At 41.8% G+C, this 24,079-nt stretch overlaps 1 protein-coding gene across 2 annotated transcripts in view; it reads left to right on the plus strand.

The window, feature by feature from the left end:
* Positions 1–7,824: 7,824 nt before the first annotated feature.
* Positions 7,825–24,079, plus strand: part of LOC142657779 (ADAMTS-like protein 2) — a 46,028-nt gene continuing 29,773 nt past the window's right edge. The window contains exons 1-6 of one of the 2 annotated variants that reach the window (XM_075833149.1): positions 7,825–7,986; positions 12,442–12,566; positions 16,883–16,958; positions 20,680–20,782; positions 22,974–23,119; positions 23,926–24,043. In XM_075833149.1, the coding sequence (XP_075689264.1) occupies positions 7,903–7,986; positions 12,442–12,566; positions 16,883–16,958; positions 20,680–20,782; positions 22,974–23,119; positions 23,926–24,043 (652 nt within the window). In that variant the 5' untranslated portion in view covers positions 7,825–7,902. Of the gene's footprint in view, positions 7,987–10,018; positions 10,270–12,441; positions 12,567–16,882; positions 16,959–20,679; positions 20,783–22,973; positions 23,120–23,925; positions 24,044–24,079 lie in introns of those variants that run through there. The other variant, XM_075833148.1, reaches the window with a different exon arrangement.

Raw genomic sequence — 24,079 nt, forward strand, 5'->3', positions numbered from 1 at the left:
GATAGTGAGAATGTCAGATCAGCTGTACACATGTGCGCTGCAGACCTTCCCCCTTACAGCTTAGTGTCAGACACCTGATTCCACTTTAAATAATTCCTTGGTCAGAAGGGAGGTGGATGGGTGATTCGCTGCCAGGGGGCTCCCTCTCCTGACAAGTCTGAAAAGCAGTCTTCACCCCCCCCTACACCCGTATTAAGTTAACAGTAGGGGGTACTTTGGAGGTACTACTTACTTTAACAAGTCTTATCCCAATAAGCATCATTTAATTTTTACAGTTGAACCTGCTTTATCCATGACATTGTTAATGAAGGTGCTTTGGGGGGTTTAAGGTTCAATTCTGAAGAAACCCTGACAGAGGGAAGTCACATCAGCAGCCCCCTCACCCTTGCTTGCTAAAACTGATCCTGGGAAGATGCAGGAGAGGGAAACAGAAGACCTGGGGGCTTATAGACAGACTGGAAAACCTGTGGGAGGAGGCAGCTATTGGGATTCCTAACCCAAAAAACATACTATATCAGCTCATATATCCTGGACAGCTAGGGCTGCAATACACATATGCGCCTATGTATCTCACAATACATAAAGACTACTACAATAAAAAGTTACATTTTTAAAAGAATTAAAGCAATTAAAAATTTGCTAGAAAAAAATAGATATTTGTAACATTTGTTATAATATTTGTGAAATGTTAAATACTTTTGTGTCAAAAAAGACAAAAGTATAATAGGTATGATACCTTTATTGGCTAACCATAAAAGTTCTATATGCGGCTTTCAGAGCACAGAGGCTCCTTCTTCAGGCAGTTTACAAATGAATGACTTAGAAAAAAGCACAACATTTAGATGTTACACAAAGACAATTAATACATGAGGTGACACATCATCAAGACAAGCCGGGGCAACAAAACTGAGGCTATAGGGGTGATGACCCAGGAGCCAAGGCATCCGGAGTCAGCCCGACGGGGGACCCGACAGTGCGTCCACGCAGTGGCCCACAAATCCCGGTGCCAGACCGAGGCCCCGTGTCAACGACTGGAACTTCATCATCATCCCGAATTCCCAAATCTCTCCCTCTCTGCTGTTTTTAAAATGACCCTTCAGAATGAGTACCTTTAAATCTGCCAAACTGTGATCAGGTACAGAGAAGTGTTTTCCCACGGGTGTATCCACCTCCTGTTTTATTGTATGTCTGTGAAGGTTCATCCGGGTTTGTAGTTTTTGTATTGTTTCTCCAATGTAGATTCCTTTATTGATGCAGCTTGTACACAGGATGATGTACACTACATTGGAGGATGTACAGGAGAACGTGCCAGTGATTTTATAGTCCTGCTGCGTGTTTGGTATCTGGATGGTGTTTGATGACCAGATGTTGGTACAGGTCTTGCATTTTCTACTGTTGCAAGGAAAAGTGCCAGTCTCTGATGGTGCTGAGAGGGCACTTCTGACCAGGAGATTCCTTAGGTTTGGTGGCTGTTTGTAGGCAAGGAGTGGTAAATCTGGGAATATTTCCTTCAGTTTATTGTCTTTGTTAAATATAGGTTGGAGATCAGCAGCAATTTTCCTCAAGATGTTCATTTGGGGGTTGTATATGACCACTAGGGGAACCCTGCTGTTGTCTTCCTTCTTTTTGTACTCCAGAAGATTGCTCCTTGGAATTCTTGTTGCTCTGTAGATCTGATCATCTATGATCCTTGGATGGTATCCCTGTTGTAAGAATGTATTCCTCAGTGATAGCAGGTGTTGTTTTGTGTTTTCACAGTCTGAACAGATCCGTATGTATCGCAGAGATGATGGATTTCTTTATGTGTCTCGGATGGAAGCTGTTCCATCTCAGATATGCTGGACGGCCTGTAGGTTTATGGTAGATTGTTGTTTGTATGGTATTGTCTTTCATGTATATGGTCATGTCCAGAAAATGTATTTGAGATGTAGAGTAGTTGAGAGTGAGTTTGATGGTAGGATGGAACTTGTTGAAGTTTTTATGGAAAGAAAGCAGTTCATGTTCAGAGCCTGTCCAGAAATTGGTATAAATAGAGTAATGTACAGTATATAGATATTACAAGTTGCTGAGGTCCTGAAGGAAATTACACATAACTCCTCCAGGGAACTTTACTGAATACAATTCTCAATCAATTGATTTGAGCCACTTTTTTGTTTTACAATGGAACCTGGTTATCATATTAAGTAGCTATCCCCTGACTATAATAGAAAAAAAAACATGAAATGTGACATCACTCCATTTCAGGTGACTTTTCAGAATAAGCTGTCATATGTGTGTACATGAGGAATAACACTATTTGTGGCCATTAAGCCCTTCGCGCACCCGGATGTGCTATTACATCTGGGTGCGGGGGGTGATGTTTGGAGCCCGCTCCATATGCTGTGGGTGTCAGCTGTATTTACAGCGGACACCCGGGACTAACAGCCTGGAGCAGCGATCGCGCTGTTCCTGTCTGTTTAACCCCTCAAATGCTGCGGTCAATCGCGACCGAAGCATCTGAGGCATTGAAAAGAGGAGGGAGGCCCCCTCTGACAGCTCATCGCCCCTCCGCAGTGAGATCGGGGGGTGACGACGGTTGTTATGGCAGCCCAGGGGCCTAATGAAGGCCCCCAGGACAGCCTTCACTCTGCCTCCGCTAAGCCCTACATGTGGCAGGGCTTAACAGAAGCCTGTAAAAATGACAATATACTGCAATACATCTAATGATCGCTGATTCAAGTCCCCTAGGGGGGCTAGTAAAGTGTGTAAAAGAAAAAGTGAAAAACGTGCACGGTGAACGCTGTAAAATGTAAAAACTATAAAACGCCAAAATAATACCGATAAGAACTACAGCTCGTCCCGCACAAAATAAGCCCTCACACCGCTCAATCTTTGAAAAAATAAAAAGTTACAGCTCTCAGAATGTGGCGACACAAAACATTTTTTTTTTTAACAAAAAGTTTATTATCAATAAAAGTAGTAAAATATTTTAAAAAAACATATAAATTTGGTATCACCGTAACTGGATTAAGCCACAGAATAAAGATAAGTTGTCGTTTTTACCGAACGGTGAAAGCCGTAAAAACGAAACCCAAAAAACAATTGAGGAATCACAGTTTTTTTTCCAACTTCAGCCCGCAAAGATTTTTTTTTCCGGTTTCCCATTACATTATATGGAACTATAAATAGTACCAAAAGAAACTACAACTCCTCCTGCAAAAAAAATAAGCCCTCACACCACTCTATTGATGGAAAACTAAAAAAGTTATGGCTCTTGGAATGCGGGGTGTGAAAAACTATAATGAAAAATCCCAAAATGGCTTCATCCCAAGGGGTTAAATGCCTTTTACCGGGCTTTTTTTTTTTGCTGTTTTCCCCTCTGCAGGCTCTATCTCTAATTTTCAGCATTCTCTGAACTAGTTAACTGCTATCATGTCTCCCATACACAGCACACATAGAGAAGAGTAGAACCTGCTCTCCAATCCCTATCTATCACATATATAGATGCTGTAGTAGCATGTAGGGTATTATACAGCAGTAATGAGCAGTGTAGCTGTGAATCCAGCACTGGGGTGACATAAAAGTCTTACTAGGAGCTGCAGCAGCACCTGTTGTGTGTGTATCTCTTTCACTCTGCCTTTCTCTCATGCTGCTCCTGCTCCCTCCTCCCCCTCCATAGACTTCTATGGGCAGCTATAACCTTATCCCTTAGTGAGCTGATAGTCCATCTTGTCTTGAGGAGACGGAAAAAGCAGTAAATTCAGAGTGAGTGAACAATTAGGGGGGAGGTGGGGAGGCTGACAAGTGGAAAAAGAGACATTTACGACTTCTGCTAATCATCTGCTTAAAGGGGCCACTACGGTTCCTATTCATCGCTTAAAAGGCTCCATACTGTACAATGCTGTCACATTTGTAGCAGCTGTGCACAGTATTATAGATTCGTCTATTCACTTCAAACAGCTGATCGGTTGGACTTCCACCGATCAGATATTCATCCATTAATTTTAGGTCACCGGATAACCCGTTTAATGATAACATTCTCTCTGCCATCAGACGCCACTAGGGGGAGCTTACTGTGTACAGATTGATACAACTCTCATTGAATTTAGTATGAGTTGTATACATCCATATGAACAAAGCTCCCTCTGGTGGCAGCTGCAGGCTGCCAGAATTTTATAATTTTACTCTAGGCTGTGTAAACAGAAGCAGAGGATTTGGCGTTCAATATAAAAACAATTCTTCAACCCTCTAAAGATAAAATATGAAATTAATCAACGAATTTGAAGAAGAGGCCGTGGCAACGCAATTCAATTAAAAGGGGCTGAAGTGGCTTTACAAGTACTATAGTACCTTTGCTCTTTTGATCATTGGAGATCCTAGGGGTTGGACCTACATTGATCAGTAAGTTGTGGCTTATCCAAGCATTATGCCAGCTCATTATTACTGATTGATTGTGATTCACAAGAGAATTTGACACATCAGTGAAGTATTGAGCATAGAACCAAACGAGAGGAACTATCTACAGGGTCTGAGACTGTCCAATCGGTATGGAAAGTATTAGAGTGTGTAGGAACACAGCCTATTGACAAGGGGAATGGTAACACCCAGTTACCAATTTATTCATACATTACCAAGAGGAATAACGGAGGAATGGAACAACGCAGAATTCTAAGATGTTTCAGAATATTTTTTTTTCCATGGGGAATACAAGTATTTACTAAACAGACACGTTAAGAGAGACGAAAGGTCCTCTTCTCATAGAGAAAACCTGTGAGTCCTGCTTCCCTGCCCACACACAAAGCGATTGACAGGTTTTTTCTGTCTGGTTTTGTATGCAGGGAGAGCTGTCAATCACTCTGTGAGTGGGCAGAGGGAGCAGGATTTATATGCTATTTCTATGAATCCTCGCAGCATTTAAACAGCTCTACAAGAAATTACTGTATCAAATCAAAGAAACTACATCCCCGAGATCAGAGTCTCCCTCTCTATTCTATGCCCTCAACTAGGAGACCTGACAGATCTGCTTTTAAGCTTTTATCCGGGTTCCTGAATTTTCTTCCTTATGGCTGCAAGTGACATGAATTAACAAAACGAGTAGTACTCACCTATTCTTTCCTCCGGTGATCCAGCGCTGACGTTCCGGCAACACTCCCGGTGATCCAGCGCTGACGCTCCGGCAACACTCCCGGTGATTGCTCACATACAGGCAGCATCTGACCACTGACTTCTCGCATCGAATAGGGGCAGAAGCAACTGTGAAAGGAGGAGATTACACACAAAACTAATATACTATACAGACAACTAAGTAAAAAAATTGCCGGCGTGTCAGGCTGGGTTCACACGACCTATTTTCAGGCGTAATGGAGGCGTTTTACGCCTCGAATTACGCCTGAAAACACGGCTCCAATACGTCGGCAAACATCTGCCCATTACTTTCAATGGGTTTGCCGATGTACTGTGCCGACGACCTGTCATTTTACGCGTCGCTGTCAAAAGACGGCTCGTAAAATTACAGCCTCGTCGAAGAAGTGCAGGACACTTCTTGGGACGTTTTTGGAGCCGTTTTCTCATAGACTCCAATGTAAACAGCTCAAAAAACGGCCGTATAAAACGCCGCGAAAAACGTGAGTTGCTCAAAAAACATCTGAAATTCAGGGGCTTTTTTCCCTTGAAAACAGCTCCGTATTTTCAGACGTTTTTTGTTAAGCGTGTGAACATACCCTTATGGTAAGCCTCACAAAACGGTGCACTTTATTTACGATACCGCGACTATATTGTACAGTATCCTCCATTATCATCCACTATGTATTCTCTTTCAGGGCCTTTTCAGTTCTTTCACTCCATTCCATCATCCCATTACTCGGTCCATAGCTTGACTATAGACATATTGACAGGGGCCCCCAGAGCAGTATTGCTTGGGGGACACATGATGGCATGGACACATTGTAAAAGTTAACTTTTTGTGTAATTTTTATGTTTTTTCTGGATATGTTTTTTGGTATGTTCTCCTCCCCCTCCTTTTTCTGTTGCAGTGGTACTTACCTTGGATTCCAGATGTTTCTGCTGTTCTGCCCAGCACCTCAATTCATCTTGGGATTGGTCAGCTACTCTCTGTGGCGGGAAAAAACTGCTTCTGGAATTTTCCTATATTCTGCCCAGCACCTGGAATTGTTTCTTGATTGGCCACCAGGCCTCAACGGCGGGAAAATTTGGATTGAAAAATAACCTATTTCGGTGGGTCCGGTGCCAGTAGCAGCTTTTCCTGAGGACCAGCGGCCCACCAACCCTCCCTGTTTAAATATGCTGATACCTTTGTCGCAATATTTTATTCGTGGGATTTTTGTCTCCCAGCTATCGCTGGGTGGACGGGTTTATTAAATCTGATATATTTTATTGGTTTTAAATATTTCTGGTTATTTTATATTTTGATAATTTATTATTATAATTGGTAACCCATAATAAAGCATTGCGACCTTTTTATCCACACTTTCTGTCTTGTGTGTATTTATTTTATTATAGTTGGTATGATATTTCGGAATTTTGTTTTGTGCCATTATGATTTTTGTCAGATATAATGATTATTAATTATATTATCATGAACAACCTGAGCAATTCTACAATCTTTTTAATGAGTTATTCCCAACTCAGACCTTGTCCCACACCCGGAATCGGCAGCCAGGCGTCTGTCTCACCAGGCGAAACAGGAGTTGGGTGACACCCATTTTCGATATATGTGCGGGTCCCACATCTATCAGACATTTATGGCCTATCCTGTGGACAGGCCATAAATATCTGAGTTGGAAAAAAATAACCCTTTACTCTTTATGTCTATGATACTGGTAGAAATCTGCTCCCTAAGGGCATGTTCACACGTGGCGGAATTGCTGTGGAATTTCGGACAGTCCGGAGCGGAATTCTCCAGCGGCCATTTTTTACATTTGTTTCAATACATTTTTAGGCAAGTTAGTTCAGACATTGCGAAAAACTCCGCTGCGGACCATAGGCTGCGGTGCGGAATTTTCCCTCCGCAGCATGCACTGTCTGTTGTGGAGAAGAAGCGGAATTTCACTGCGGATTTCAGCCTTTGCAATGCAAAAACTGAAATCTGTGGCAAGTCCGCTGTCTTTTTTGCAACGTCTGAATTACCTGTCAAATATGCAAATGTTGGTGCAGATTCGTTGTGTAATTTCCCCAAATCTGCACCAACATTTGCAGCGGAAAAACTCTGTCACGTGTGAACATGCCCTTAGTCAGAACACGTATCACTCATGCTTCACAATTTTCCTTGATCACCAGTGGTGAATGTTACGATTTTTACTTTTTCTGTTGTAAAACAAAAATACATGTGGAACAGTGCAAAGATATATTTTCTACCATACAAATAATTTTCATATCTATTTGTGAATGCCCCTTTCCCAACAAGCGTTCCGATTCGTCTATGGCGCACAAAGACAAGATCTATTGATTTATTGATCTATATCATGGTTACGATTCAAGGACAACTATTCACGGGGTGCGTTGGCGTTGATGCGACCGCTTGTGGCTCTTGGGTAGACGCCATCGTTCTTGTTTTCATTCATTGACTCAGTGGAAATCAGTTGTGTTCTGATTTAAAAAAAATATCAGATCATTGAGAAATATGATCACATTAGTTCATCCATGTAAAGTTTATTTCTAGGGCCAGACTTCTTCTTTACTCCATCCCCTTGTCCTTCCATCTCTCTACCTCTCTCCCTCCCCTGACCCATCTCTTCTTCCCTCTCCCTGTCCCTCCTGTGCCCCCCTCTCCCCCTCCCCCTGTCCCGGCTCGGAGCTCCCCCAGCCTCACACAGCTCAGAGCCTGTAATTACTTGGCCATGCGGGGAGGGAGCGGGCAGCCCCAGCCGGTCCCTAGGCTTTTCCTGCCGCAGCTGCAGTACAGGGATGTGTGCACCTCACCGCCGCCCCCCCGGGCTCATCCTGCTGCTCATCCTGCTGTGCCTGAGCCTCGGATCCTCCACCTCTAAGGTAACACTCATGCCACCTATAGTACCAGGCTGGATCTCATACCCGGGACCCGATCAGCTGGAGGAGGGCACGGCATAACTCTATCCTATGGAGCTGATCGCTGGGGATAGTTATATGTCCCTCCACTTCATTCATTGCTGCAGGAGAGCTGTGTACAGTGTGCAACGAGAACTACAAGCGGAATATAACATGATATTATACAGCACATGTGGAGAGGATTTAAATAGCCATGTGTCTGCCTGTGCAAGTCATATGTCTGTTTATATAGTACATTATATATATATATATATATATATATATATATATATATATATATATATATATATATATATATATATATACAGATATATTTATGTACAGGACTTGATTCTAATATGTTTTCTATCTATCTATCTATCTATCTATCTATCTATCTATCTATCTATCTATCTATCATCTATCTATCTATCTATCTATCTATCTATCTATCTATCTATCTATCTATCTATCTATCTATCTATCTATCTATCTGTCTGTCTATCTAGTTATTATCTTAGGGTGTATTCACACATGCAGGTTTTCATCAGGTTGTGATCAGGCGTGGATAGGAATTAGAGGAGAAGTAGTATCTGTCCTTTAGTAGGCGTGAAAATCCTATTTTATTCGGATTTGTTTTTGTATATATGTAGCAGAGCCAAGTTGGTCAACATTTTAGTACAACTTGGTGCCATCACAATGTTTTAAAAGTGGTTTACATAGGACTGCAGGCAAGTCCAATCCAAATTATGAGCATTATGAGGGTATGTTCACACAGCTTATTTTCAGACGTTTTTTGGGCCGTAAACGTCCCAAAAAACGGCTGAAAAAACGGAAGCTGAACGACTCCAAACATTTGCCCATTTATTTCAGTGGGAAAAACTGCGTTTCTTTCCGACGGTGCGCTTTTTTACGCGGCCGTTTGAAATCATGGCCTATATAAGTTGTTGCTAGGTTTTTTCCACCTAGGGCAAAGATTTACTTCTAGCTTTCTTAGCCCTGTGTCTATATACCCCGGCCAAACCAGAGTTGTTTTCTGGCACCCCTTCTTCTACCCAGTGCAGGCCCGCCAACTCACCCGCTATGCCCCTGTCCATATTTAGGTTGATTGTTGAAATCTCATTTGCAGGTTGCATGTCTTCACATTTTGAAGAATGGAACAGTGCTAGCTTCCGCTAGTTTAACAGGAGAATGGCGCAGCTTGCTGCTATTGACTAAACGTAATGTGAACATTGCCTTACGTGAAAACCTGTGTCTGGCGATGCCTCTGTTGGTGTTCCGTCAAGCAGGATGTTGTGCTATTCGTGATGTCAAAATGGTGACGAACCCCATTATAAGCCATTGGGGTCCGTAAGTCACCATTTGGATCCGTATTACAACGTATCCGTTGCAGCATTGTGAGTTCTGTTATAAACTGAAGCCATCACACCTGTGTGAACATAGCCTAACTGAACACATGTAAATTAGTTTCTAATATAGTCCTTGGGTACAGCTTTCAATACACACTTTGATCTCTGTATACAAATTGGGCCTCATTTATCAAAACTGTATAATACTAAAACTGTCCCTGTTGCCCATAGGAACCAATCAGAGAACAGCTTTCATTTCATAAACTGCTCTGGAAAAATGAAAGCTGTGCTTTTATTGGTTGCTATGGGCAACAAAGACAGTTTTACTGTTAGACAGTTTTGATAAGGGCCTCATTTATCAAATTAACAGTAAAGCTGAAAGTGTTGCCCACAGCAACCAATCAGAGCTCAGCTTTCATTTCATAAACTGCTTTGGAAAAATGAAAGATGCAATGTGATTGGTTGCCATGGATAACAAGGCCTTTTTTTTTTTTTTTAGACATTTTTGGTAAATGAGGACCATTGTGTCCATTTAACAGTCTGCATGAGCAAGTGTATATAAACAAACAGTGCCCTCCATCATTTGCAACCCTGACATGAGAGACTGTATGGCAAAATGAAATCACTCCAGAAGGAAGTGCATCGGTTGCAGTCACACTATGGCCTTAGTGTCATATAAGGGGACAGTAGTACTACAAATGACATGTGACGTTTGGGGGGCACTGTTACAGATTTTGCATCATCTTCAAGCATCACCTCGAGAGAATTTCATGTACTAATTTCAATAAACGATATGGTTTTTCTACCAATGTTTTATCCCAAGACCTTTGTGGGTTCAGTGAATATGAATAAATGGATCTTGAAGCTTAATCCCTGACTGATAAGTCATACTTTACAGACTCCTGTTTGGAGCAGGGAGGTAATGGGATTTTTATCCTTGATGACAACAATAATACGCTTGGTACGCTATGTATTTGTAACCTTAAGGGCTTATTGAGACGAGCGTATTATAAGTCCGTGTGCTGTCCATTAAAAAAACGGACAGCGCATGGACCAAGGCAATTCAAAGGGGCTGTTCACACGGCTGTTGTTTTAATAAACCGTGTGAAGGGCCTGTGAAAAAATAGCACATGTCCTATTTTCGTCCGTTTTCACGTATCCCTCAATAGACTCAAATCTATGAGGCATCCATGAAAACAGGTCCCGCATAGGTGTGACTTGGACGTGAAAAACTGCCTTTTTCACGTCCGAGTTTACACTCGTTCGTCTGAATAAGCCCTTAGAAAGGAAAAAAAAAGTTATTTGTTTGGGGGCAGAGCGTTTTAAGGTTCTGCTCTACTGGGCCACAAAATATTTACTATTAGGGTATGTTCACATGGCTTAGTAAAATACGTCTGAAAATATGGAGCTGTGGAATTGCAAAATCAGTGGTTTGGGTATTGTAAGACCTCAGGTTACCCTTAGCATAGAAGTCACAGAAGACTTTTTTGCAAATTTCCCTCCTCCAAATTCAGCTATTTTACAATAGAGATGTATACATTAACTCGTTCTCCTTTGTTAACATGAGATATTGAACATTTATTCAATATTATGGAAGGAATACCCATAATACTGCTGTGGCCTTCATCTGTCAGCATTTACTAACCATCTTTTTCAGTTTTTCTCATCCCCCATCTATCACTTCACACCATCTTCCTAATCCTTTCCTTCTGCTCTTGCCCCTCCAGCACTGAAGGGGTGGAACCTCTAACTCTGCTGGCGTCCCTTTTAAGTAGGAGATCAAACGCTTTTGCTAGAAAAGAGGTTTACAGCTTCTAACACCACCAGGCCTGGGGGTAGAGGAGGAAGAGAAATGGGAGAAGACAGATGACCTACACTTAGGGAGCTTTTTCCCTACCTCTAAAATTAATCTTAATATTACGTTCTTTCTTTCTGAGAAACCCGTGTTTTATTCTGTTCTCAGCCCTCCTCTAATTGTATTCTAAATTCCTGGTACGTCTTATGGATGTCACCATTTTTTAAACCTAGAAAACTTCTTTTTTTCCATTGACTTACTTTTTTGTTACTTTATGTCCTTCATATTACTTTTATACTTTTTTTTGTATTAAAAGATCACTGAAAAGTCCAACTTGAACTACATCTCAATGGGGTAACTTCTGAAGCAAGTGAAATCAGATCTACACCAATATTCCCATATAAGCAAATCCATAAATGCATTTATATACTAAGCCAAACCAATAAAGGCCACGCAGGACAATGACAAAAAGTTCAATAAAAAAATCTAAGTTTTCATAGGTATTCATTAATAAAACACACATGATAAAAGTTATAAAAAACATGCACAGACCCACAAAACATATAAACGAGTGGATCACCCTGGTAAGGTATAAACAGTGTATGAGTAGAGCAATAATGTAGTCAAAGTACATAAAGTATCAAAAGTGATGCATGCACTGGATATCAAGGAACATACGAAACAGACCTTTGCATGAATCTCGCTAATAGTAACGACTAAGGTATAAGGAGTCATACCACGGGAAATCGGTAATGTCCAGGCTAAATATAAGCCAAAAAAAAATATTGACAATGGGATCCCCTGGTACTTATCTCTCTCCTCTCCCCCATTGTCCTTAAGTTTTTGGCTTATATTTAGCCTGGACATTACGATTTCCCGAGGTATGATTGCTTTTACCCTTGGTTTTATGGGTCTGTGCGTGTTTTTCCCCATTTTTATCATGTGTGTTTTATTAATGAATATCTATTAAAACTTAGATTTTTTTATTGAACTTTTTGTCATTGTCCTGCATGACCTTTATTGGTTTGAAATTAGATCTAGTGTAAATTGGGATTGTTCATTTCAAATGAATGATTGATTATTTTTATTAGGACTAAAAAATATTGAAATTTCATATATTTCGCTATCACTCTTTTTTATGACAACATTTATATTTACTTTTTCAGTTACTAGTTGGTTGATGGAATATTTATCATTAGTGATGTCATACTCTTCACTTTAAAATCCTTATAAATGATCACTATAATGTACTTTAGCAGTGTTGTTTTCTTTGCTGACGCTTTCTGGTCTTGTCAGGACAGCAGTGAGGTGTGGGATGAAGATGTGACTGAATGGTGGGGAGAATGGAGTTCATGGTCCACGTGCTCTCGAACCTGTGGAGGGGGAGTAATGTCTCGAGAAAGGCACTGCTTACGTCAGAGGTAGGTGATCTTAGACTAGTGCCATGGTTAGATTTACACAATACTGATGCCTTTATATAATGTTCCGATTTTAGTAGTAAATAGTTCTCCCCTTATCTTTTGAACATGGGTTAATAAGTTATTTCCTTACAAATTTTAAAAATATTCACTGTTCACAACTTAATTTTTTTTTTCAGTAGCGAATATAGCATTTCATTGTTTCTGTAAATGGACACATGATCGGTAGGACCGTTACTGCTGTTGGGATTAGACATCTATGTGGTTGGAAATAAGTAGATGCTGAAAAAAACCTAACCTAGCCAAATGCAATTTCTGATGATGCCCATAGACATAAGACTAGGGGTCTGCGACCTGCGAGTGCACACAGCTGCACCCTCCCAGCATGTAGGGGGCACCACTGGGCTCTGCCTCTGCTCTGTCCTCTGCTCTTAGTTACACACACGGGAGCCGAGGCAGAGAAGAGGAGGAAGCTCCACCCACAGCATGTCCCTGCAAGAAACCTGTGAGTCTGTCAGCAAGGAGAGATGGTAAGTGCCTATGTGTGTATTTATCTCTGTGTGTCTATGTGTCTGTGTATATATGTCTCATTGTGTATATGTGTCCGTGTTTGTATGTGTATATGTTCCAGTATGTGTGTCTATATATGTGTCCATGTGTGTATTTGTGTCTGTGTTTGTATGTGTATATGTTCCAGTATGTGTGTGTGTGTGTGTGTATATGTGCCTGTGTGTCTGTATATGTGTCTACATGTGTATACCGTATATGTCTCTTTGTAAGTGTGTGTTCAGTATTAAAGTAGAACAGACAAAATAAAGATATCTGTGATTCCCCCTATATACTATGCTGCCCCTTAAGGGAAACACTACATTTTCATATATGGTAATCTATAGAACTGCAACAAATTCATGGCAATTAATTCATGGAAATAATCTTTTTAAAGTGTATCTCCGATTTGGAGGTGCACTGCATGAAAAAAAAAAAAAAAATATATATATATATATATATATATATATATGCCTCTGTTGGTAGAGCTATCAGAGTGTGTTATCTCTGGTGTTACATAGGACTGCAGGTAACATCTACTACATTATCTGCCTGTGTGGGTATGTATGGGTCTGTATGTGAATGTGTATTTGTGCTTGTATGTCTATATATGTGCCTTTTATGTATTTTTTTTATATGTTCCTGTGTGTGTATATATGTGTCTGTATGTCTATATATGTACCTTTTATTTATGTATATATTCCAGAATGTGTGCATATATATTTGCCTATTTGTCTAAATATCTGCCTTTATATATGTTCCAGTATGTGAGTGTCTATATATGTGGTTCATTTTTGGTTTGTGGAGGGCAGCAATAAAAAGTCCCACACAAGGCGCCATCCAACCTTAGGCCTTATTCACATGACAGGGATTCCCGTTTTTTGAACGGCCGTTACACGGCCGCAGTAGGAACAATAGACCCCGAATGGGGCTATTCACAAGGCCGATTTTTTTAACGGCCCGGTAAACCGGGCTGTCAAAAAATGGAACTTGCTCTATTTTAGGCCGTTCTCCCAGCCGCACGGATCCCATAGAAGTCTATGGGGGCGTGTAAAGCACAGCTGTCACTCGGATGTGATCCGAGTGACGGCCGTGCTTTCTGCTGCTCGTACGCTCTCTTCTCCTTCTCACAGTACGAAGTGCATGTGAGGAGGAAGAGTGTATTTTTTTGCTCCCTGTAGGAGCGGTCCCTAACTTCACTTTCTATATAGGGACAGTCACATCAGGGATTTCTCCTGGCGTGGTCCCCTACTCCTGAAATGGAGTTCCCGCCGCTGTGGCCGGTGTTTCCTTTCCAGGAGAAGTACATTCACAAGCTGATAGGCGTTTTCTGTTGTATTTTTGGATCACTTTTTAAATATGCATGATATTAAATATCAGCGGCGTAACTACCGCCGTAGCAGCCGTAGCGGCTGCTACGGGGCCCGCGGCATGAGGGGGCCCGTGTCGCCCGCCGGCACGGCCCCCACCATGGCCGGAGGCTCCGCTAGCAGCCGCTATGGCTTCTACAGCGCGACGCCACTGAACACTACGGCAGAGCAGGGAGGTATCTCCCCGCTCTGCCATTAAACAAAAGACATGTATCCCCTATCCACAGGATAGGGGATACATGTGTGATCGCTGGCATTGATAGGGGGAATGGGGGACTGAAAGTCCCCTGAAGTTCTCCATCACAAACCTCGGACTTCCGGGGTCTGTGTCGGCAGCTCCGTTGAAATGAATGGAGCGCCGGTCGCGCTTGTCAGAGGTTAGTCATGGAGAACTTGGGGGACTTTCGGTCCCCCGTTCTCCCTATCGCTGCCAGCGATCACACATGTATCCCCTATCCTGTGGATAGGGGATACATGTCTTTTGTAGGACACACTGTAGGTCGGATTTTTTTTGGGTGGTTGGGGCTGCATGCTGTTACCTACAGGGGTGCTGTATAGCGTTACCTACAGGGGGGGCCTGTATATCGTTACCTACAGGGGGGGGCTGTATATTGTTACCTACAGGGGGAGCTGTATAGCGTTACCTACAGGGGGGCTGTATGGCGTTATCTACAGAGGGGGCTGTATGGTGTTCTCTACAGGGGGGGCTGTATGGCGATCTCTACAGTGGGGGCTGTATGGCGTTAGCGCCATACAGCCCCCTCTGTAGAGAACGCCATACAGCCCCCTCTGTAGAGAACGCCATACAGCCCCCTCTGTAGAGAACGTCATACAGCCCCCACTGTAGAGAACGCCATACAGCCCCCACTGTAGGTAACGCTATACAGCCCCCCTGTAGGTAATGCCATACAGCCCCCTCTGTAGATAACGCCATACAGCCCCCCCCTGTAGATAACGCCATACAGCCCACTCTGTAGATAACTCCATACAGCCCCCTCTGTAGATAACGCTATATAGCCCCCACTGTAGAGAACGCCATACAGCCCCCACTGTAGAGAATGCCATACAGCCCACTCTGTAGATAACGCCATACAGCCCCCACTGTAGGTAACGCCATACAGCCCCCACTGTAGGTAACGCCATACAGCCCCCCTGTAGGTAACGCCATACAGGCCCCCCTGTAGGTAACGCTATACAGCCCCCTGTAGGTAACGCCATACAGCCCCCTCTGTAGAGAACGCCATACAGCCCCCACTGTAGGTAACGCCATACAGCACCCCCTGTAGATAACGCCATACAGCCCCCTCTGTAGATAGCGCCATACAGCCCCCTCTGTAGATAACGACATACAGCCCCCACTGTAGAGAACGCCATACAGCCCCCACTGTAGAGAACGCCATACATTGTCCCCCCTGTAGATAACGCCATACAGCCCCCTCTGTAGATAACGCCATACAGCCCCCACTGTAGAGAACGCCATACAGCCCCCACTGTAGAGAACGCCATACAGAGTCCCCCCTGTAGATAACGCCATACAGCCCCCTTTGTAGATAACGCCATACATCCCCCTCTGTATATATATACAAAGGGGGCTGTATGGCGTTATCTACAGGGGGGACTCTGTATGGCGTTATCTACAGGGGGTCTGTATGGCGTTCTCTACAGGGGGGGCTGTATGGCGTTCTCTACAGTGGGGGCTGTATGGGGTTATCTACAGAGGGGGCTGTATGGCGTTCTCTACAGGGGGGGCTGTATGGCGTTCTCTACAGGGGGGCTGTATAGCGTTATCTACAGAGGGAGCTATATGGCGCAATCTACAGAGGGGGCTGTATGGAGTTATCTACAGGGGGGGCTGTATGGCGTTCTCTACAGTGGGGGCTGTATAGCGTTATCTACAGAGGGGGCTGTATGGCGCTATCTACAGAGGGGGCTGTATGGCGTTATCTACAGGGGGATGTATGGCGCTATCTACAGGGGGGCTGTATGGCGCTATCTACAGAGGGGGCTGTATGGCGCTATCTACAGGGGGGCTGTATGGCGCTATCTACAGAGGGGGCTGTATGGCGCTATCTACAGGGGGGCTGTATGGCGCTATCTACAGGGGGGGGGGGCTGTAAAAAAGGCACTATCTACAAGGGGGGCTTGTGTGACACCCAGGGGAGGGGGGGCCCCAGTCAAAAGTTTGCTATGTGGCCCAGTCTTTCCTAGTTACGCCCCTGTTAAATATGCATGATATACTGACAATAACAACATCGATATAAGGTATAAGACTTTGTATTCTGGTCAGTTGACGGACCTTATCTGTTATAATGCAGAATGCACAACTACGGCTGGTATAGTTTCTGACTTAATGAAATCAGTTGTTTTCTCTTGTGATCTGAAAATGTGTCTTATCTTCCACAGGCTCCAAACGGTTGCAGGACTGGATAATACTGTATGTGGAGGTCAGGCCAAACAATATCAGCTGTGTCAGAAACAGGTAGGCAACAGACATTAATTTAAATCACATATTAGATATTATGCCATTAATCTGAATTCTGTAGGATTCTGAGTTTAAATTTCTGTGCATCCCCTGCTGGCTCAATTTCTGCCCAAAGCTGGGTCTGGTTAGCTGCATTTTGAAAAGTGTATTTCAGCTTAGGCTCCTTTCACACTGGCGTTAAGCTTCGTTTAGCCGAAAATAGGTCGTGTGAACATACTCTTAGGAATGTGTCTATTTTATTAGTAAGCGTATCAGAGAAAATCCCTGATGTAACTTCCACTTTTACAGACGTTTCTCTCATTGGTAATTGTCTCCCTAATATATATGTAACCTCATCCCCATATCTTGACACCTTGTTAGCAACATTTATAAAATCTTTCTTCAACTTTGATTACATTTTGCTATATAGTCAGCACACATCAAATGCAGTGTATTTGTAGTTTTTATTTATTATCTTTCCATGGAAACCACGAGAAGGCTGCTTTTGATAGATCGATTATTCTTTTTATATGTCTCTATTTAAGTGCATAGTGGTCTCCTGTAGTGGATGGATTGTGGATTTAATTATCACCTTAATAACATCATGCAGGTATACAAGTTATTTATATGTTAGTATATGTTATAGAGCTGTCCAGGGTATACCACACAATATGGAGCCTGCTTGTTGACAGTTTCCAGACAACAGCATCATGTGAAAATAGCAGGGAGTAGCGCAGCAGATGACACATGTCAAAGGCATCTAACAAGACTTTTTTTAATTGCAATTCTCCATTAGTTCTAAGCTAAGCCCATGATCAGCAGTGCTGTCTATTTATTTAACTATAATCTATGGTAGACCATCGTTCATTTTGCACTTTTCCGTGCATTGATGGATCTACCATAGAGTTCAATTTGTGGTCTTTTTTGCATCCACTAGTTCAGTGGTAATAAGGGAACAGGTTCCCTTTAAGATATTGAAAAACTCATATGTACTATAAATCATGTGTCCCTATAGTATATCTGTATACTTGTTTTATGACCCCCTCCAACCGATGTATAAACATATACATAGCACAGTCTACATTCCTGTTCACCCAAAACAGAGTTATTTTTGTAAGGTGCCAAAATATTCTGCACAGTAGTATTTTGGGAGGTGGTTGGTTATACTGAAACGTGAGAGGTATTACAGTAAAGTAGTTAAAGCATATATTACTAAATAAGCAAACGGTCTGGGGTCTTTGTTAGCTGAAGACAATTTTTTTGTAAATGATCATTGTAACACGGTACAATGAATGAGCGCATATAATGTGATTGTTACCCATTACACTTACTGCAGAACTGGGACGTACAAACCTGTAATTATCCACACATAGGCCTGTAATTACTCTCACATACAGCATGTAATTACCCACATATAATCCTGCCAAACTCATATATCATTGTATGGACACCGCAGACCCACGGATAACTCATTCACAAGCATGTGCAGCCTGAAGACGTACCATAGATTCCTGGAGGGCCTTTGAAGTGGACTAAGATTTGTATTTGTGAACCCCTTTTAAAGAATAACAAGCAGTGCTGTTCCAAAATGCGTATAATGTTTGCAGAATCTCTGCTTATGGGTATCTATAGTATATAGTTTAAGACTATGTAAACCTTTAAAGGACAACATTTTTATGGAAACACTTTTTATTAAAAATTAGTTTAACTTTTTTAGATACAGCTGCTCTGTATTCTCTATACAGATCAGCTGTATCTAGTGCTATTCACTGAATCCGTCAGTCCCACGGACCTGATGGGTTCAGTGTCGGCGGGTCCTGCGTGTCTTATAAACTTAGATGTGATAGATTACAGGTGGATCACGTAGGAGCGGCTGACACTGAACCGGTCAGGTCCACGGGACTGACGGATTCAGTGAATAGCGCTGGATACAGCTGCTCTGTATAGAGAATACAGAGCAGCTGTATTTAAAAAGTAAAACTAATTTTTAATAAAAAGTATTTGCAAAGTTACACAAAACACACTGATACACCTTTTTATTAAAACAACATTTTTGACTTTCAAAGGTTTACATAGCCTTTAAATGAGAAATGTCAACTTTTTAACACTATGTCATTTTAAGTTTCAACATATTTATTGCTTCAAATATACATGGAGTCAAATGATAACATTCTGTCCACCTGTAGCTGCCACTAGGGGGAGCCTAGGATCTTACTGCATACTGTTTTACTATGTACACTAATCTCCCCCATTTAAATGACTCTGTCACCACATTATAAGTGCCCTGTCTCCTATATAAGGAGATGGGCGCTGTAATGTAGGTGACAGTAATGCTTTTTATTTAAAAAAACGATCTTTTTTCACAAAGTTAGGAGCGATTTAAGTTTATGCTAATGAGCTTTCTTAATGCCCAAGTGGGCGTACTTTTACTTTCGACCAAGTGGGCGTTGTACAGAGGAGTGCATGACGCTGACCAATCAGCATCATGCACTCCTCTCCATTCATTTACACTGCACTAGCGATATAGATATATCGCTATGTGCAGCCTCATACACAAGCCCTAACATTACTTGTGTCCTGATAATGAATACACATGACCATCCAGCCTGGACGTCATGTGTACTCAGAATCCTGACACTTCTGACTCTTTTTTTGTGAGATTCCGGCAAGTGAAACCAAATCTCGTTTAGCTCCGAGATCTCGTGAGATTTCGTATCCGTTGCTGGAATCTCACAGAAAAGAGTCAGAAGTGTCAGGATTCTGAGTACACATGACGTCCAGGCTGGATGGTCATGTGTATTCATTATCAGGACACTGTAGTAATGTTAGGGCTTGTGTATGAGGCTGCACATAGCGATATATCTATATCGCTAGTGCAGTGTAAATGAATGGAGAGGAGTGCATGATGCCGATTGGTCAGCGTCATGCACTCCTCTGTACAACGCCCACTTGTTCGAAAGTAAAAGTACGCCCACTTGGGCATTAAGAAAGCTCATTAGCATAAACTTAAATCGCTCCTAACTTTGTGAAAAAAGATCGTTTTTTTAAAATAAAAAGCATTACTGTCACCTACATTACAGCGCCCATCTCCTTATATAGGAGACAGGGCACTTATAATGTGGTGACAGAGTCTCTTTAACTCCATGTCTTTGCTACAGACTCAGAAAAAGTGCCCAATGCCATAAAGATATATTCCGACATTAATATGCAGACTTTTGGACCTAATTAGAGTGAAACAATTAAAAGAATGGTGTTGAAAGTTTAATCATTTTATGCCCCATGTATTTCTAGTGCACTGGAATAACATTTGAAGTATAGGTAAGGCTGGTCCAAGTTTTGTAATTTGGCACAACTCATTGTTATTTTTGATGTTTTTTTCTGGGGTTTTTCATAGGACTGCAGGTAACCTACTGAGGTTTTAACTCAATTAGTAAAGAGACTTCAAAAGAACCAGGTAAATGTCATTATCAGGTCTACTACATCTGCAGGGTACAGATGAGAATCTGTGCAATTTAACAACTGGGGGCTCATTTTCCATATGCATGGACCAGCAATAAATTGTATGCAGTCCCCACATCTATATCACTTGTTAGATGCATAAAACGACACATTTAATCATCATCAAAGAATGAAAATGTTGGGCTCTATCTCTGGTAGGTGCTGATTTAAAGCATCATTAAATATTAAGGTCAATAGCAACATATAACTCTAAAATATTTTGTTTTCTTTATCTCTCCAGTTTTGTCCTGCTGGATCTGCAAGTTTCAAACAGTATCAGTGTTCTGCATTCAACGCTAAGGCCTTTGGAAAACTGTATCACCGCTGGGTACCCCTATATCCAGGTAAGTTAATGTGACGACTTAAAGTTGTATCGAAACAGCCAATGACAAATCATGGGGTTCCTCTTTCAAAAGCTGACTGGGGGGGACGCCTCTCCAGAATCGATTTGTGACGACTAAACCACGTCGGTTATACTCGTTTTAAACTCTTTACAGGAACAGGAACATGAAGGAAAAAGTCCATTGAAATCAGTGTTCTTGCCCTGCATAAGGTGTTCTTTCAAAATGTCAGCACCTAGATATGTGCTGATAAGTTGTTTTTTGTTTTTTTATTATTGCCTTTATACAGTGAAGGAAATAAGTATTTGATCCCTTGCTGATTTTGTAAGTTTGCCCACTGTCAAAGTCATGAACAGTCTAGAATTTTTAGGCTAGGTTAATTGTACCAGTGAGCGATAGATTATATTTAAAAAAAAAAACAGAAAATCACATTGTCAAAATTATATATATTTATTTGCATTGTGCACAGGGAAATAAGTATTTGATCCCCTACCAACCATTAAGAGTTCAGCCTCCTCCAGACCAGTTACACGCTCCAAATCAACTTGGTGCCTGCATTAAAGACAGCTGTCTTAAATGGTCACCTGTATAAAAGACTCCTGTCCACAGACTCAATTAATCAGTCTGACTCTAACCTCTACAACATGGGCAAGACCAAAGAGCTTTCTAAGGATGTCAGGGACAAGTTCATAGACCTGCACAAGGCTGGAATGGGCTACAAACCCATAAGTAAGACGCTGGGTGAGAAGGAGACAACTGTTGGTGCAATAGTAAGAAAATGGAAGACATACAAAATGACTGTCAATCGACATCGATCTGGGGCTCCATGCAAAATCTCACCTCGTGGGGTATCCTTCATCCTGAGGAAGGTGAGAGCTCAGCCGAAAACTACACGGGGGGAACTTGTTAATGATCTCAAGGCAGCTGGGACCACAGTCACCAAGAAAACCATTGGTAACACATTACGCCGTAATGGATTAAAATCCTGCAGTGCCTGCAAGATCCCCCTGCTAAAGAAGGCACATGTACAGGCCCGTCTGAAGTTTGCAAATGAACATCTGGATGATTGGGAGAAGGTGCTGTGTCAGATGAGACTAAATTTGAGCTCTTTGGCATTAACTCAACTCGCCGTGTTTGGAGGAAGAGAAATGCTGCCTATGACCCAAAGAACACCGTCCCCACTGTCAAGCATGGAGGTGGAAACATTATGTTTTGGGGGTGTTTCTCTGCTAAGGGCACAGGACTACTTCACCGCATCAATGGGAGAATGGATGGAGCCATGTACCGTCAAATCCTGAGTGACAACCTCCTTCCCTCCACCAGGACATTAAAAATGGCTCGTGGCTGGGTCTTCCAGCACGACAATGACCCGAAACATACAGCCAAGGCAACAAAGGAGAAGCACATTAAGGTCATGGAGTGGCCTAGCCAGTCTCCAGACCTTAATCCCATCGAAAACTTATGGAGGGAGCTGAAGATCCGAGTTGCCAAGCGACAGCCTCGAAATCTTAATGATTTACAGATGATCTACAAAGAGGAGTGGGCCAAAATTCCATCTAACATGTGTGCAAACCTCATCATCAACTACAAAAAACGTCTGACTGCTGTGCTTGCCAACAAGGGTTTTGCCACCAAGTATTAAGTCTTGTTTGCCAAAGGGATCAAATACTTATTTCTCTGTGCACAATGCAAATAAATATATATAATTTTGACAATGTGATTTTATTTTTATTTTTTTAATATAATCTAACTCTCACTGGTAAAATTAACCTATCCTAAAAATTCTAGACTGCTCATGTCTTTGACAGTGGGCAAACGTACAAAATCAGCAAGGGATCAAATACTTATTTCCTTCACTGTATGTCTTCCAATAGTGTTTTGATACTCTACTTTGTCTAAATCCCAGCTCCTTCTGTGTATATTATTGGTTGCAAAGGCAGAGTTGTATTATTACATATTATTAGTTTAGAGATAACTCCATCATTTTTGTGATATGCACCAGTACATTATGCCAGAACTGCAGCAGTTGTCTTTTTCCTTCTACAGCACAATGGTAAGGAGATCTCCTAGATCAAGTGGCAAGTGGCAGGTGGAATTCCTCTATTTTGCCTGCTCTAACTTGGATGCATTTTTTTTTTTACAGATAATTATTTTAATTTGTAGATTCTTACGAGTGTCACTTTGCCTCAATTAGATGACTACACCAGCATTTCCAGTAAGCCATGTGATCTCCAGTGCACCAGTACAACTAGAGAGAGGCAACTCTTGGTCCCAGCCCATGATGGAACAAGTTGTAGAGACAGGACATATCAGGGAGTTTGTATCAACGGCAAATGTGAGGTACCTCTGGGGCAATATACATCACCAGCATGTTTTGTGAATGATCTTTCTTTTATTTATTTATCGATCATTACATTGTTTTGTTTTTCATAAAGTTTCCAAAATCCTAAAATCAGCATGAATCTGTAAAGTCATTGTCCAGTATGGACAGCACCTCCTATATACTCGGCTCCCTCACTACTGGGATTTGTCCCAAATTAGCTGTTCAAGATGGGAATGTCGCATCGCTTGTCTTCCTTTGGCCTGCAACCCCTCAATGTCATAATGGATATCTATGTTGTCCATTGTTTAGAAAGGGAGACCTCGCAGTCGTCAAAAACTGCAGTTGATGTGACTCCTGGCTTTACCCTATATCCCAACCTTCTTTAAATAGGCACACATCCCTGCAAAGGGCATTTAAATTTCGGCCTTCTGAAATGTTGTCTCCCCCCGAAAGAGGAAAAGTTTTACTTTTCTAATTTGACCTCAGTTGAAACATAGGGTATTGGTTACAAGTGATCATAAAATGTAAATTCAGTGTATAAGATGTGGATCACTGTGGCTGGAAACGTTTTGTCACTGATCATCATTTCACTGTTGTTCATATATATATTCTGTATATATATGCATTACAAAGGCAAACAGTCTTATTTCTATACTGGAAATGACGTAGAAAGCTGTAATTTATTGAAATGGTAATTATTTGTGTAATGAAAGAACATACCTATAGAATATTTCAGAAACAGTAGCTCTGTCTTTTATTCTAGCGATAGTCAATATGGTACGTTAATGATTTTCTTACTTCATATATCTCTCCTTATCTGCAGCCAGTAGGATGTGATGGAAAGCTGTATTCATCTAGATCACTAGACAGATGTGGTGTTTGTGGAGGTGACGGAAGTACATGCTATAGGGTATCCGGAAACTTTAGGAAATGCCTCTTGGGTAAGTTTGGTAACTGTGTATCCAGGATGTATCCGG

The sequence above is a fragment of the Rhinoderma darwinii genome, chromosome 7 (assembly GCF_050947455.1).
Source record: "Rhinoderma darwinii isolate aRhiDar2 chromosome 7, aRhiDar2.hap1, whole genome shotgun sequence".
Taxonomy (NCBI): Eukaryota; Metazoa; Chordata; class Amphibia; order Anura; family Rhinodermatidae; genus Rhinoderma; species Rhinoderma darwinii.